Source organism: Oratosquilla oratoria, chromosome 18 (genome assembly GCF_046742065.1).
Source record: "Oratosquilla oratoria isolate Oo_2021 chromosome 18, ASM4674206v1, whole genome shotgun sequence".
NCBI lineage: Eukaryota > Metazoa > Arthropoda > Malacostraca > Stomatopoda > Squillidae > Oratosquilla > Oratosquilla oratoria.
The window spans coordinates 59,804,353-59,821,612 of NC_134794.1; the positions used below are offsets into that span (position 1 = coordinate 59,804,353).

A 17,260-nucleotide genomic window follows, 5' to 3' on the forward strand; every position below is an offset into this window, starting at 1 on the left:
AAAGTCTTTAATAACTCTTACAAATTGTGTGTAAAGCAAAAAGCAACCATGTGAGAGTTAAAAGACAACTCAAAAAGAAGTTGCGTACATACAAATATACATTCATATACCAAGGGCTTTTCCCTCTTACAAGGGAGGTAGCCAAGTCAGCATTAAACCATTCCCACCCATTTCATTCTCACATACTCCACTCTAATTCACCACCCCTCCTTCCCTCTATTCCTTGGCTACTCCTGGATGACAGGTCATCCCTGCATCTCAACCACTGCCTTGGGTCAAAAACAATGCTGCAAGACACAGCACATCCACAGCAAGGTGACCCCCCCCCCCCTCCCTTTGTCACCTCATGCAGAAAAAGAGAAGACGGGAAGAAATCCCTTCTGGCTGCATCAGATTATCATTCACACACTCCTTAACCGACCCATCCCCCCCACCCACTCCCTCCCATGCATCACAGCATCATCCCTACACAACCATTCTCCACTCACCCCTATCTTCTGTCTTCTCCCTTCCTTCCTCAACAGACATCCCCTTCTTTCCAAACACCCTTTTTATCCCATCCATCCATCTCATCCTTAGCTGACCCCTCACATTCACTCTCTCCACCTCTGGCTCACTTCTTTTACTAATATTTTTTCACTACTTTCCATGTATCCAAACCATTCCAATACTATTTCATCAACCCTATCTCCCAACTCCTTCTCCACCCCCACTCTCCTCCTCACCTCATTTTTCACTCTATCCAGCCTAACCCCTACCATACTTCTCAGGCATTTAATCTCAAATACATTTAAACTCTTCCTCTCTTATGTTCCAGGTTTCTGCCCCATACACTGTTGGCACAATCACCCTTTCATACAATCTCCTCTTAGCATCCATTCCCAATATATACATACATATACCAAAGGCTTTTTCCCCCTTATAAGGGAGGTAGCCAAAAAACAAAGGCATAAAAACCACTCCCACCCATTCCATCCCCAACATACCTCCACTCCCCTTTCTCTTATCTTGGCACCTCTTGGATGACGGGTCATCCCTGCATCTCCCCCACTGCCCTGGGTCAGAAGCAGTGTCACAAGACACAGGATATCCATAGCAAGGCCAGTTCATTAATTCGGCAACCACCCCTCTCCATCCCCTCATGCAGAAAAGGAGAATACGGGAAGAAATCCCTTCAGGCTGCGTCCAATTATTTCTCACACATACTCCTTCACCCCCCATTCCCAACATATGCATATACCAAAAGGCCATTTCCCCTTTATAAAGTCTATGTTTCCAATGGTCCATTCTGATCTTAAATTACCCCATATTGTTTGACTTAACTATTCCTTCACCCATACAATTCATATCTATATACCAAGCATATATACACCATATATATATATATATATATATATATATATACACACCAAGCATATATACACCCTACAGACTATACAGAACAAAGCCCTAAGTTTATTACAGGATGCACAAATACAACACTTACAGACCATCTACACCATGAAATGAAAGTCCTCAAAATGAAGGATCAGCTTAACATAACACAAGAGATACACAAACACTTGCTGCAGCCTCCATTAACACAGCCTACCCACTACACCACATGACAGAACACCCACAGAAGCCAAGAAAAATAAAAACACCAAAATACCTACACCACATATGCACTCTCTTCTCTTCCTCCAAACCCACCAGATACCTGCCTTCAGAAGCATATCCATAATCATATCACTTGCTGCTCCATTAACAGACTAAAAGACAACACACTACTGTATGCCAGACTCCATGACATCCATCCCTCAGAGTCCTCTCTCCCCCAAGAGGATAGAGTCCACCTGGCTAGCCACCATCCAGTTCTTCTAAATTACCAGAAGCAGATGGATGAACACATCACAGATGTAGCACTTGTCCCTATACTATACAATACATAATGGAAAACTGCAATGTACATAATTATGCACATTCCAGCCATGGCATTCCTCAGAGACAGGACTGATCATCCAGACAGTCTAGGGAACATCATCATTATTATCCCCCTAAGGGATGTAGCCAACTCAAAGGCATGCACCCACTCCTACCTATTCCACTCCAATCCACCACCCTCCTCCCTCTCATCTTAGCTCCTCATGGATGAAGGATCATGCCTGTCTCTTCCCCACTGCCCCTGGGGGGGGTTTGTCAGAAGCAATGCAACAAGAAACAGAACATCTACAGCAAGGCGGCTCCAATTACACAGCCACCCCAACTCCCCATCCCCACATGTGGAAATTAGAAAAGAACAGGGAGAAATCCTTTTAGGCTGTATCAAAATATCATTCACACACAACCACTCCCCCCACCACCTGCCCTCTCCCTTCCTTGCTCGACAGACATAGAAAAGAGAGAAGACAGGGAGAAAATCCCTTCAGGCTGAATCAAAACATCATAAATACACAGCCTCCACTCACATCTATCCCCTGTTTTTTTTTTTTTTTTTTCATCAAATACACATTTAAAAACAGAAAATGAGTGTTATATTTAGCCCCATCAATCTTTAAACCAATGAACTTGAAGAATACAAACCTCTAAAACCTTCGCAAGCTTCTCCTCTCTCTCCTCAATGTGACATTCCATAGTGTCTTCTGCGAGGTCAATGAGAAAGGCCATAAGAAACGGAGAATTGTTGCCTGCCTCATGAAGAGCCATGCACCAGGATTCAAGTCCTTCGACAGAATGCAGTCCCTTTTCACTGTGCTGCAGTACCCTAAAGTGCACATTGCAAGGGTTTAAGATATTTTCAAGTAACATTCCATATATGTGACATGTAAAAATACTGTGAAACTATATGATTAGGAATATATGAATATTATACATATATATATATACATATATACATACAGCGCTCAACATGAGACTGGTCCAGCAGTTGAAAAACAGAAAACACACCAACAGTGTCAAATAAATATTAGCACATACACCAAAGGCTTTTTCCCCCTTATAAGGGAGGTAGCCAAAAGACAAAGGCATAAAAACCATTCCCACCCATTCCATCCCCTACATAACTCCACTCCCCTCCACCCTCTTATCTTGGCACCTCCTGGATGACGGGTCATCTCGCCCACTGCCCTGGGTCAGAAGCAGTGTCACAAGATACAGCACATCCACAGCAAGGCTGCTTCATTAAATAGTCAACCCCCTTTTTCCCCTCATGCAGAAATGGAGAAATCTCTTCGAGCTGTATCAATTTATATCTCACACATACTCCCTCATCCCCCACCCACTCCCCCTCATCCATCACAGCATCATCCATACACAACCATTCTCCATTCACCCATATCTTCTGTCCTCTCCCATCCTTCCTCAACAGACATTCCCCTCTTTCCCAATGCCCCTTTTACCCCATCCATCCATCTCGTCCTAGGTTGACCCCTCATTTTCACTCCTACTTCTGCCTTCCACACCTTTCTTCACTCATTCTTTCCATGTGTCCAAACCATCCTAATACTCTTTCATCAACCCTATCTCCCAACTCCCTTTCCACCCTCGTTCTTCTCCTCACCTTATTTCTCACTCTATCCAGCCTAGTAACCCCTATCATATTTCTCAGGTACCTCATCTCAAACACATTCAAACTCCTCCCTTCCTCTCTTACGTCCCATGTTTCTGACCTATGCAGTGCTGTCAGCACAATCACTCCTTCATACAATCTCCTCTTAGCATCCATTCCCAAATGTCTATTTCTCATTACACTTTTTAATCCCCGAAGACATTTACTCTCTTCTCTAAATCTACATTCTACCTCCATTTCCAATCCTCCCTTTCCCGTCACATTCACAACCAAGTATCAAACTATCCACTTCCTCCAGTCTCTCCCCCTTAATACTCACTTCCAGTCTACTGCCACTTTCTCCCCTTGTACATCTCATCACCTTACTTTTACCCACATTTATCTTCAACTTCCTTCTTTTGCACACCTTCCCAAACTGTCACTAACTTCCTCAATCCCTCCTCTGATCCTGCTACAAGTGCAGTGTCATCAGCAAACAATAGCTGGTTTATCTCCCACTTTTCTCCATTTTCTTTAACCTCTTCACTCCGGGGCACATCGCACGTCTGTCAGCATTAGCTGCCCTGTTGCGTCATGATAATCGCATTATAAAAAATAAAGTCAGTCCTCAATCGTTCATTCTCTTTCACCCTTGTATTTTGATAACCATAGAAAATATGATGAAGCCAGTTTAGAGAAAATGGAGGTTACGTAGGAATGACTACAATAAATATAATCAAGATGCCGATGTCGGCATCATCGCGTACCCACTTGCTCCTCATGACGCCTACGTAGGCGTCACCGTATGGGAGTGGTTAACCATCTCCAATCCCTGACCCACCACCACATCCATGTATAAATTGAACAGTCAGGGCGACATAACACATCCCTGATGAAGTCCCACCTTTACCTCAAACCACTCTCTCCATTTCTAACACAGGCTCTACTACTCTGGTCAAAACTCTTGAATGCTCTTAACAGCTTTCTACCTATCCCATAAAACTGCAATACCTCCACAGTGCCTTCCTGTCTACCTTGTCATAAGCCTTTTCCAGATCCATAAAAGCCCAAAATACATCCTTACCTTTTCCTATAGCTTTCTCACATATCTGTCTTACCACAAAAACCCGATCTATGCAACTCCTACCGGTCCTAAACCCACACAGTTCCTAACCAATTACTCCCTCTGTTCCTCTTCTAATCCTCTAAATCAAGACCCTCCCATAAGCCTTCCCAACTACACTTAACAAGCTGATCCCTCTGAAACTACTACACTCACACTTGTCCCCTTTTCCCTTGTAAAGTGGAACTATACAGGCACTCCTCCAGTCCTCCCACACTCTAACCTTTCTTAACCTCTTCACTCCGGGGCACATCGCATGTCTGGCAGCATTAGCTGCCCGACGTGTGATGTTGCGTCATAATAATCGCATTATAAAAAATAAAGTCAATGCTCAATCGCTCATTCTCTCTCACCCGTGAATTTTGATAACCATAGAAAATATGATGAAGCCAGTTTAGAGAGGATGAGGGTCACGCAGGTACGACTACAATAAATATAATCAAGACGCCGACATCGGCATCATCGTGTACCCAATTGCTCCTCACGACGCCTACGTAGGCGTCACCGTATGGAAGTGGTTAAATATTAAATAACCTTACCAGCCAGTCCACCATCACTGTACCTCCTTTTTTCAGACATTCTGTATGACATCCATCCAACCCAGGTGCCTTACCTACTCTAATCATCTTCACTTCATCTTTCCTTATTTCTCCTCCATTTTTCTCATTCATCACTCACTTTTATAGCGCTTCCCACTGCAACTACCTTTCCCTCCCTATCCTCCTTCACATTTAGCAACTCCCTAAAATACTCTACCCATCTTCCTTTTACTGCATTCTCTTCCATTATGATCTCTCCGTCTGCGCCTTTTACCTTTTCTTCTCTACTTAATTTGCCTCCACTTCCTCTCTTAATTTCTTTCTAAAAAAAAATTCTTATTACTTTCAAATTTTTCTCTCATACTCTTACCCCAATTCACATTTACAAAGGAGGAGCATGTCAACAGGAAACCTTTTGGTCAATAATTAGGTCAGATGAGAAAAAAATTATAATAATGATAAGTAAACAAATAAAAAATTACAACAAATAATAATATATAAAATAAGTGCATAGGTATAGTTAGATAATAAAAATGAAAACAGTAAATAAAAATAAATTGACAGATAAATAATACATATACCAAAGGCTTTTTTCCCACTTATAAGGGAGGTAGCCAAAAAACAAAGGCATAAAAACCACTCCCACCCATTCCATCCCTATCACCCTCTCCCCTCACTCTTATCTTGGCACCTCCTGGATGACAGGTCATCCCTGCATCTTGTCCACTGCCCTGGGTCAGAAGCAGTGTCACAAGACACAGCACATCCACAGCAAGGCCACTTCATTAAATTAATGACCCCCACTCTCTATCCCCTCGTGCAGAAATGGAGAAGACGGGGAGAAATCCCTTCGGGTTGCATCAAAATGTTCTCATACTCCCTCACCCCCATCTGCCACCCATTCCACCTCATGCATCACAACATCATCCATATACAACCATTCTCCAATCACCCGTCTTCTGTCCTCTCCCGTCCTTCCTCAACAGACATTCCCCATCTTTCCCAAAGCCACTTTTACCCCCATCTCATCCTAGATCGCCCCCTCATGTTCACTCCTTCCACATCTGCTTGTCTATTTCTCATTACACTTTTTAATCCACCAAGGCATTTACTTGCTTCTCTCAATCTACATTCTACCTCTACCTCCACTCCTCCCTTTCCTGCCACATTTGCACCCAAGTATCTAAAACTATCCACTTCCTCCAGTCTCTCTCCCTTAATTCACTTCCAGTCTGCTGCCACTTTCACCCCTTGTACATCTCATCACCTTACTTTTACCCACATTTACCTTCAACTTCCTTCTTTCACACACCTTCCCAAACCCTGTCACTAACTTCCTCAATCCCTCCTCTGATCCTGCTACAAGCGCAGTGTTGATTGCAAACAACAACTGGCTTACCTCCCATTTTTCACTATTTTCTTTAACCATCTCCAATCCCTGACCCACCACCCTTACCTTCACCTCTCGCACCACCCCATCCATGTATAAAATGAACAGCCAGGGTGACATAACACACCCCTGACAACGTCCCACCTTTACCTCAAACACTCTCTCCATTTCTAATCCTGACACACACTCTACTACTCTTGTAAACTCTTGACAGCTCCTAAAAGCAGTTTGTAGGCAAAGGATTGCACAAGCTTGCTCTCCACCTAATGTTTACACAGTAACCAGGAACCCGATTTCATTGCTGTATGACATGTATGTTTTGCCTGAGTCATGCAATGATTTGAGATTGCTTAACCACTTCACTACGGGACTTAAATCTCGCGGGCAGCAGCCAATGCCAGCCGTACGACGTGTCGTAATAATACTCGCATCATAAAATATAGTCACGGCTTATATCGATCGTTCTCTCTTTCACCCGTGAATTTTGAAAACCACAGAGAATGGGATTAAGAGCAGATTAGGGAGAATGTAAAAACAGAGGGGCGACTACAATAAATATAATCAAGACGCCGATATGGCAGCATCGCGAATCCACTTGCTCCTCATGACGCCTACGTGTGCGGCACCGTATGGATGGGGTTAAGTAAACAATAATGCATATAGACTTGTGACAACAAATCTGATTGAAGAAAGGGTGTAGAAAATTCAATTGGTTCACAATTGTAAGATCACTTCCTTTTGGGGAGGATATTAAATATAAAGTTAAAGATCATTGGACAAAAGAAATCATGATGTCACTGCAAAACTCAACTAGAACCTGTCTTGCATTTTCTCTGGGGATTCCTTGAGTGACACAGAGAGGCAAGTGTACAAATTTGAAGAAGAAAATCAAAGAAAAGTCATCTCCAGTTTAATTTCCCCTCGTCTGAAGTACACTATATTGAAATTGAAGAGGAATACTTGTAGGCATAGGGCCTACTGACCAAAATCTGTGAACTATACAGAAATAGACGTGACAAATAACATTGGAGAAAGGTGGATGAAAGTGAAGAAAGGGAAAGTGACAAAAGACAGTGGCAAAAATTTAAAGTGAAAGACATACAAAACAGAGAAGCAGACGAGATGAGTATATAAATTAACTCCCACCTTAATAATGTCTCAGCAGAAAAGTTCTGTTTTAGAATCTATGAACTGTAAACACTTTCAGAGAAAAGAATTTTTTTTTGTACAAAGATAATATGGTGATCACTGTCTGTGATGCTCTTCAATGCAGTTATACATTTGGGTTGGTGGGTTTATATACAAGGTGGGGGATACAAAGTGGAGTGTGGGAAAGCAAGCATGCTAACACATGGCCAGCTTTACATGTCAGGTAGTGGTATCAGGTCTGGATGAACTACTTTATGTACTAGTTTATTAACAGTTACGCTTGTGAAGGTGTCAGAGGAACTTATGCATTTATAAATGTAATCATTAAAGAAACCTAGAAAAACACTTACCCTCTGAGATAGCTCCATGGACTTTCATTATTCACCACCTTTTCAATTGCCTTCTTAGTATACTCAACCTCCTGCTTAATGACATCTTGTGTATAGCCTGTTGTTTGTACAATGACAAAATACCTTTGGTTCCAGGCTGAGTTGTTACGAACATCTTCTTCTAGGAGACGATTAACATATTCTAACTCACCATCATAAAGCCTGAAATGTCAGTAAATAACAAATGGTTAGTTTTACCTTCTTTTCTTTATTATCATTTTTTAAAGGTATGGTCTAGATACAAAATTCGTTTTGATATGCATATGCTATAATTACAACTAATTCCCTGGGGACCCAGTAGGTGTACAAATACAGCTAGAAGTGTTTACCTCTTTTCTACCATGGCAGCATTATAAGGGCATTGATATGTAAACAAAATGCATATACATTTCCTTTTTTTGCTGAACCCTATGATAGGGGAAAAAGAATACTGCCACCGAGTGTTCCCATTTGAGCTGTAAAAGGCGACAAAAACAGGATGGGGATAGGACTAGTATGCATTTGCATGCATTGTGCTGGAGTGAATGTTAACCTCGTGTAACATATTGTGATGTGCCACGTGACGTCACTCTCTTGCAGTCTATTTTCTTCCAGTCAGTCTTGATTGCAACACAAGGAGAGAGGATGGCAGCAAATTGGAAGTGAGAATTAAGGGAGAGAGACTGGAGGAAGTGGATAGCTTTAAATACTTGGGGGTGAATATGGTGGGAAAGGAAGGAGTGGAGGTAGAATGTAGATTGAGAGAAGCTAGTAAAAACCTTGGGGTATTAAAAAATGTAATGAGATATACACATTTGGAAATGAACATTAAGAGGAGATTATATGAAGGGGTCATTGTGCTGATAGGACTGTATGGGGCAGAAACATGGAACATAAGAGAGGAAGAGTTTTAATGTGTTTGAGATGAAGTGCCTAAGAAGTATGGTTGGGGATACTAGGCTGGATAGAGTGAGAAACGAGGAGTTGAGGAGGAGAGTGTGGGGCGAAAGGGAGTTGGAAGATAGGGTTGATGAAAGAGTATTGGGATGGTTTGGACACATTAGTAAAAGAGGTGTGGAAGGAAGAGGTAGAGGGAGTGAACATGAGAGGGGGACAAACAAGGATGAGATGGATGGATGGGTTAAAAGGGGCTTTGGGAAAGAGGGGGATGTCTGTTGAGGAAGAATGGGAGAAGACAGAAGATAGGGGTGAGTGAAGAATGGTTGTGCATGGATGATGCTGTGATGCATGGAAGGGAGGGGGATTTTCTTGCTGCATTACTTCTGACCCAGGGCAGTGGGCAAGATGCAGGGATGACCCATCATCCAGGAGGAGTCAAGGAAAGAGGAAGGAAGGGATGGTGAATGGGAGTAGATTTATGCTTTTGACTTTGGCTACCTCCCTTGTAAGGGGGAAAAAGCCCTTGGTATATGTGTGTGTGTGTATATTTTTCCCAGACATTAAAATAATCAGATTAAAAAACAAAATACACACATTTACCAAAAGGCCTTTTCCCCTTATAGGGGGTAGACAAATCAAACCATACACCCATCCTACACCAATGTCCCTTTCTTAGGACCATCATGTGCAGGATCCAATTACTGGTCTATTCATATGGAGCAAAGAATAATTTGGATGGGAGTGGGTGGGTGAACTGGCTGCCTGCCTCTCTTATTAGGGAGAAGTCTTTTGATATATATATAAGCATTTGACAATTACAAATAGCAGTACTTAGTTTTTAATTAATAAAGACACTGTAGATGTGGCCTCTTGAAAAAGGTATTTCAAAACATTTCCCCTGTACCAACTCCTGACATCAAACTGGTATGTTCTTCACACCATCATTTCCTTGTGATCCCACATGAGCATTTTACTTTTTCAATTTTTTTTCCTTATCACTGCCCTGAAGTATACATGAAAAGAAAATATGAAAGGGAAGAACAAGATATTTAGTAGTGTTGGTGATAACAAGTACTCCAACTTTTGGAGACAATCACAATGAAGAGATAAGTCACAGAGGGAGTTGTGGAAAAATTTATAGATAACAGAAACAAAGGACAGCTGCAGTTAAAAATGATTATCATTCTTCGTTTACATGGAGTTTAATTTCCTAATTTAAAAAAAAAATGCTATGTGACTGGTCTGTAGGAAGAGTATCTGGGGGGCAGGGGGAGAGAAGTACTAGTACGGTAGATGGGTGGGCAGCAGATAAGTATATACACGAACAAGTCACAATGTTAGACAGTCAACATATATGAAAGTGAAAATGCACAACTGGTAGTGTAACTGTATATATATGATATTTACGAGGCGCTTAGAGAAAAGGGAAACACATAGGCGACTGATTAGAGAAATATGAGCAGGGGTGGCTGCATGCCTTGGCTGGCTAACCTCCCTTATGAGGAAGAAGCCATAGATAAGATATATGACTACATGATAAAATAATAAAACATCTACAATGGCATCTGAAAGTAGAGCTATATGTAATCCTGTGGAGGGTACAGACACATCTTTCAAACAATAAATGGCATTCTTACCTATAGGTTCGTAAAACCCACTGTCTATGTTCCCAAGCATGGTAATTCTTGGCATCTTGACTGAATATTATCTCAGTTAGTCTCAGTTCCTTGTCAGCATGACCATTCCATTCCACAATTACTCTACGATGGTGCCAAACTTGATAATTCTTTGGATTTAACTCGATCATCTCACGACAGAAAACTAATTCTTTTTCTAAGTCACTACCTAAATGTGCAAGACATTTTCTTCTGCAAGTGAAAACAATTAAATAAACTATTAGTGCTGTAATTGTAAGAATTATCTAATATTATAACAATAAAAAATAATTATCTACAATTCTTTTTTCCACATGAATTTCTATATACAAAAAAGCATTCCCATGCTACCAATATCAATATATTTCATTACTTCATAACAATGAGCAAAATTTTACTATATTTAGATTGCTACTATTTGTGATCTGGACAGTTATGCAGGATAACTTGAGGAGATGACATTTAGATTCCAGATTGGGGTTGCCATAATGATGGAAATAGATTTCAAATTAAAATACTAACCAACAGAAAAGATATTTACCTGTACTGCCATACAGTATAGTTAGCAGTATTCATGTGCAAAGCATCTTCAGTAAGTTGAAGAGCCCTCTCTGACAGTTCTCCTTTCGCAACAACAGCACGAAAATAATCATAAACATCTGTAACTGTGGAAGGGAAACGAAGACTATATGAAGTTTTGATTCAGAATATCCAAAGAAAAATATAACCTAACTTCTACTATATCCTTTGTTTCCGCATGTTGTTCTTGTTGTTGATGTCATCCTTTGCTGGACTGTTTAATTGAGCAGTCCCTTCTCTGAGGAATGCTATGGCTGGAATGGGGGTTTCCCCACAAATCCCTCATAGAGTCAGCATTTAAGTTGGTCTGGTACATAAGTCATTCCAGTGCACAAATCAACCCCTAAAATTCTGAAGTGTAGTTCAAGTTTAAGCCTATATTTGCCAGCGAAGACAACAACTAAAAATGAGGCAGCACCACTTTCACAGCCTTAAGAAAAAAATACATTATCTTATAAATATATGGTACCTTAACAGATATCTACAGCATATTTACAGGTCTACATATAAGTATATCATCAGTTATTATGGTAGTTATTACATCTTCAATAACATCTGATGGGAGGGACAATCTGTATGACAGTTCTCCACTGCTGATGGTGGTAGTAAGATGGCACTTGTGTAAGGAACCCATAATTCAACAGCTGTTTTCTACTACTACAAGTGAATTCTAACTTGTAGAGTAAACCAGTTTAATCTCCTTAATGAACCTAACCTACCCTATGAGGTAAGTCATTGGTATTGATATAATTCTACATTAAACATTTTTACCAAATATGAGTTTCAATTGGAAATAATTGTGGTGGGCTGCAAGAAAAAAAAAAAAAAAGAAAAAAAAAAAAAAAAAAGTGTGACATAAGGTATTTAGATGTTGTTTGTTTCTTGGCATGTATGGGTGTTCTGCAGTGGGAGGGCTGCGTTTGTGGAGGCTGGAGCAAATATTTGTGTACCTTTGATTATGAGGACTTTTGTTTCTTGGTGTAGATGGTCTGTAGGTGTTGTATTTAGGGTTTCATTCTGTATAGTCTGTAGGGTGTTATGGTGTGTCTCAGTGAAGTTAGGAGCCCATGTGAGGCTTTCATAGTTCATCACTGAGCATTAAATTGTATGTATACTGTAGTGGTAGTTTGCTGTGTCTGAATGTTATACCTGCAAGGTCCTGCTGTGGCAGCATCTACATTGTGGGACCAACCCTTTGCCCCCAGCATGGGAGGACTTGGGGACCAAAACATCACAAGAAGCCCTTGCTACCCTTGTGGATGGTATGAATCTCTGGGAGGAGCTTTCCTTCCATGTTTGTGGTATTTAAGTCTAATACACCTAGGTCTCTTAATCCAGCACTCGCTAACTGCCACTTTTGCGGATGTTTGGGCCTAGGACATAAACCCATTTCGGGAATTGGTCCAGGACATAAATCCACTTCATGAATTGGCCCAGGACATAAAACACCACCAATTCCTGAAGCAAGTTTATGTCCAGGGCCCAAAAATCCACACAAGTGGCAATTGGCAAATGTTGGATCCTCTTCCATGTGATGCCGCCTACATAGGCATCAAGAGGTGTGAGTGGGTATACAAGGATGCCGATGTCAGCATTTTGATTATATGTATTTTGTAGTTGTAGCTGAGTGACCCCTGAATTATGTGAACTGGCTTAACCCCTTCACTCCGGGCCAAAATCTCGCGGGCAGCATTAGCTGCCAGATGTGCGATGTTGCATCATAATACTCGCATTATACAAAATATCTACAGTTGATTGGACATGTAAGGCTATACAGAACTGCATGATACTTACTGCACAGGTTCAAGCTAAATATTACAACAAACTATACTAAATATTCACTTACAAGTATCACTATATGCAATGCGAACAACAGGGTTGGGACCGTCATTCTGGGGTAAAGGTGTTATGTCTGCCCATTCACTACGATCCTTGTACATAACCCATGCCTCCTCTTCATCTGAAAAATACTCGCTGTCATTTGATCCCATTGCTGTGTTGACCTGGAGAAAATAGAATAAAAAATAATAATAACTGTACTCCATATTTTGTTCATTGATATTTAACAGGAACCAATGACTGGTACCTGCATGTGGTTGTCCTGTATGATGGCTTGTGAACCAGTCCATTTTCAAAAAATGTCAACCACCTCACCTCCATCTAGTGCAGCTTTCAACACATTATCTTTCTAATTCAAGTTCACATGTAAAACTGATCAAAAAAGGTTTTTAGTTTCCAATATGTTATCTAGTATAAGTTCTAAAAATGTATATATATATATATATATATATATATATATATGATGAAGGTGGAAAAAGAAGTCACGGGTCTAGTTCCGAGTTCCTGAGTTTATTCCTGACCGGTTTTGCTCTATGCTTCTTCAGAGAAGCATAGAGCAAAACCGGTCAGGAATAAACTCAGGAACTCGGAACTAGACCCGTGACTTCCTTTTCCACCTTCATCAACTTGTCGCAATGTACCAGCATATATATATATATATATATATATATATATATATAATTAACCTCTTCGATATGATGATGCTTACATAGGCATCATGAAGCATGAGTAGGTATGCAAGAATGCCAGCATTGGTGTCTTGATTACATTTATTTTGAAGTTGTTGTTGAGTGACCCCCGAATTCTGTGAACTGGTTTGATCATGTTTTCTGTGTTTATTATTATTTTATCAAGAAGCTCGCTGGCTGAGCAGGTTAGGGCGTCGTTACTTGTGGTGAAGGTCGAGGGGATAGCGGTTTGAATCCTGCCACCAGCAAAGTTGAACCAAGGGCATGATGGTTCATTAAATTCCACATTACAAAGCCCTCTGTGAGGGACACCATCCTAGCCTTCTGATATGGGGGAGTTTGTGATGTTAAACCATATCATCATCATCATCATTATTACTCAGAGTGAATGAGAATGAGTAATAAAGCAGTGACTTCATATTTTATGAGAAGTGAGAAGCACCACACAACAAGTCACTCAACCAGAGGACACAATCAGAAACTACAGGTTCAGCACCAACTGGGAGCCAGAAAGTCCTTCTTTGCCGCTAGAGTGACACAGACATGGAACAGTTTGAGTCGGGAAACAGTCAGTGCCCCAACAGCGAACAGTTTCAAATTTCGCATGTGAAAGGAGTGGAGGGAACGCCTGGACCTGTACCATTACCAGTTCTCCTACTGAATCAAAACCTCTGCCCAAGTATGGCGCAACACATTAAAAGAAGATGCAGCATTCTCAACTGGTGAAGAGGACACCATACGTAAATACAGGGTCTAATCACCCTCATCAGGTACATAACGATCCTTACTTATAGTAAAATACTTATGCATCTGATGCTGTGTGAGAGAATTTGATTCATATTCAAGAGGTTAAACAAAGAAATGGTGGGAGCAATTTCCATTGAAAATCCCATAAATATCAATCTTTGGGCACAACTTATTTGACCATATTTATACTGATCTTACCAATAAAAAATTATAGGTAAAATAATAAACAAAGTGGCTACTTAGCCAATTACTGGTCGAATAGCCTATATGGCAGAGGATAGCTATTTAGCTGGTAAGAATCTTGGATGGTGTATACAAAAGAACCTATATTAAAATCATGTTACTGTAGATGTGTTTTTAAAGAAAACTGGGGAACAGTAATTATAGAATGCCTTTATATTCATTGTCTATCTCTTCCCTTTTATTCTCATCTGTACCACATCCAAACCTTAGGGTACTGGTTGGACAACTCCTAGACCAGTGGTTTCCAAACTTTTTTTGTCCACAACCCAAAGCAATTTCGAAAGTCTTCTTTTATTGAAAACACAATGAAATGAAAACACAAAGGTACAATTTTTTTTTTTCTAACAAGGTCTCGCGACCCATTCTTGAACACTTCGCGACCCATTCTTGAACACTTCGTGACCCATAGTTTGGGAATCGCTGTCCTAGACCCTTATGCTTTTAGTTTTTTTGGAATGTCCCCTTTGGGGCTACAGGGAGAAGGATGCCTAGTCCTATCCACATCCCATTTTATGTTGCCTCGTACAACTCAAATGGGAAGACTTGTTGGCAGTATTCTTTTCCCCCACCACAGGGTTAGGCAAAAAAAGGAAATTAATATTCAGAGAAATGGTACAGAACAGTAACAAGGGGTGGGGGGATAGCATAACGGAGGGACAGTCGCAGCATAATAAAGTATCACTATTTCTCTATGAATAGAGATTTCCTCTATCATAGACAAAATTATATGTGGCTCTGGTCTGTAGGGGTGCCCCATATAGACCCTAAAGTACCTTCTCATTTAAGCAGCTCACTCTAAGTACCTCCCTACCTTCTGCCCTTTTCCTCTTTCTCCACTCTCAACTTACCTTCCACCAGAAAATGATCTGATATTCCCCCACTCTCTCCTCTTAGAACATGTACATCCTTAACTCTTCCTACTATACTCCTGGTCACCACTATATAGTCCATTAACGCTCTATCTGCCACCCTTCTATCCACCACCCTCTCCCATGTGTACTTATGCTTGAATTTCTTCCTAAACACAGTTTAAAATAACAATAACCTAACCAGTAAAATTTTACTTTCGACCATTGGAGGAATATAGCCATACAAAAGCTGAGAGAGTGGTTGAAAAGCCCGCCAACGTCTCTCACGACGACGACGACGAGGACCAGCCAGATGATATCTAATTTGCAGGTAATGATTTATCAAATACAGGTTAGGTTAGGTTAGTTTAGACAAATTTATCGTCCTTTCATTTCTCCGACGTCGGCATCTACCATAACAAACATGGCGTACCATTCGTCGTACACGACTTCGTTACTTAAGAAATCTGTTTTAGCAACTTTTTTTATTTTCATTTCCGCACACAAAATTGCATATTTTGTTCATACATTTTAATTTACAAAATTACTATTTAATTTTGTATTGCTATATTCCTACAATGGTCGAAAGTAAAATTTTACCAAATTTGGTATGAATCTATGATGCAGATCCCACATTGTTTTTGACATGGCCACATGATTTGTTGACCCATAAAACCCATGGCCATGTATTCCAAATTTCATTAAAATTGGACCAGTGGTTTAGAGTTAATGCATATTTCTTTACCAAAATCTTTACAATTTACCACCCTTAATTCTCACCTTTTGTAATAGTCTTAGTCTAGCCAGCCAAAAAGTTGGAATAAAAAAAATTGTATCTCCCTTATTTTCAAGCTATTTCATAGATTAAAAAGTATTTTGTGTCTAATCATCTAATGAAATGGTCTTCATATGCAACAATTTTTGGGTTAAACCCAATTTGATAATTTTGTGCTCATACCTATAGTCTATATATACTAACAATTTTGGTAAGAGTATATTATCATTAATGATTATGGGTGTGTCAACATTAGACTGCTGAGTGTTGTGAAACTACAAGCCATTTTGCCAGTAAAAATAAACAAGTAGCAGAAAATTTGAACGTTATTTATCTGGAAGAATGCTGAATGCTATACATTTTTTATTTATAAATATATTTTATTTAATATTCAAACGTGCAAAACTAGGCCACTCATTACTGAACTTTTCAAATACTTCTTAATCTTAGAATTCAATACTTTAATCTAAATATCTAAAGTACTAAGATATAGCCCTCATTATCTTGTTGATGTACATGCTCCCTAACCTGTTTTATGTTTCTGCATTTAAGTAACTTTATACAGATAAATCAGGTAAGTATACAAAATCGACAAATCCTATTTCATGATTCATCCTCATTCAAACATATTCAGGATACTGTAATGTTTACTATTTAACGGCCACAGATAAAAAATACCATTTCCCAATTGATGACATTTATACACTTACTTCAATTTCTTATATACTATGGAACTAGTACAATGGAATTACTTACTTGTATAACACCTGTACAATAAAAAAATTCTCACGCTTCTACTTTTCTGAACATCGAGACAGCTGACAGATCCGTCCGCCATATAAATCTATTTGTTTTCATGGCTAATCTTAAGGTTCAGTGATAGATCACTA

The 17,260-nt window shown here is 40.0% G+C and overlaps 1 protein-coding gene across 1 annotated transcript in view; it reads right to left on the reverse strand.

Moving 5' to 3' along the window:
* The window catches only part of Fnta (farnesyl transferase alpha), a 23,566-nt gene extending 6,306 nt beyond the window's left edge, over positions 1 to 17,260 (reverse strand). Inside the window, exons 1-6 of the mRNA XM_076202168.1 lie at positions 17,127 to 17,260; positions 13,076 to 13,232; positions 11,192 to 11,315; positions 10,633 to 10,863; positions 8,078 to 8,278; positions 2,563 to 2,743 (exon numbers count right to left, since the gene is read on the reverse strand). Of these exons, the coding sequence (XP_076058283.1) occupies positions 2,563 to 2,743; positions 8,078 to 8,278; positions 10,633 to 10,863; positions 11,192 to 11,315; positions 13,076 to 13,220 (882 nt within the window). The 5' untranslated portion in view covers positions 13,221 to 13,232; positions 17,127 to 17,260. The remainder of the gene's footprint in view (positions 1 to 2,562; positions 2,744 to 8,077; positions 8,279 to 10,632; positions 10,864 to 11,191; positions 11,316 to 13,075; positions 13,233 to 17,126) is intronic.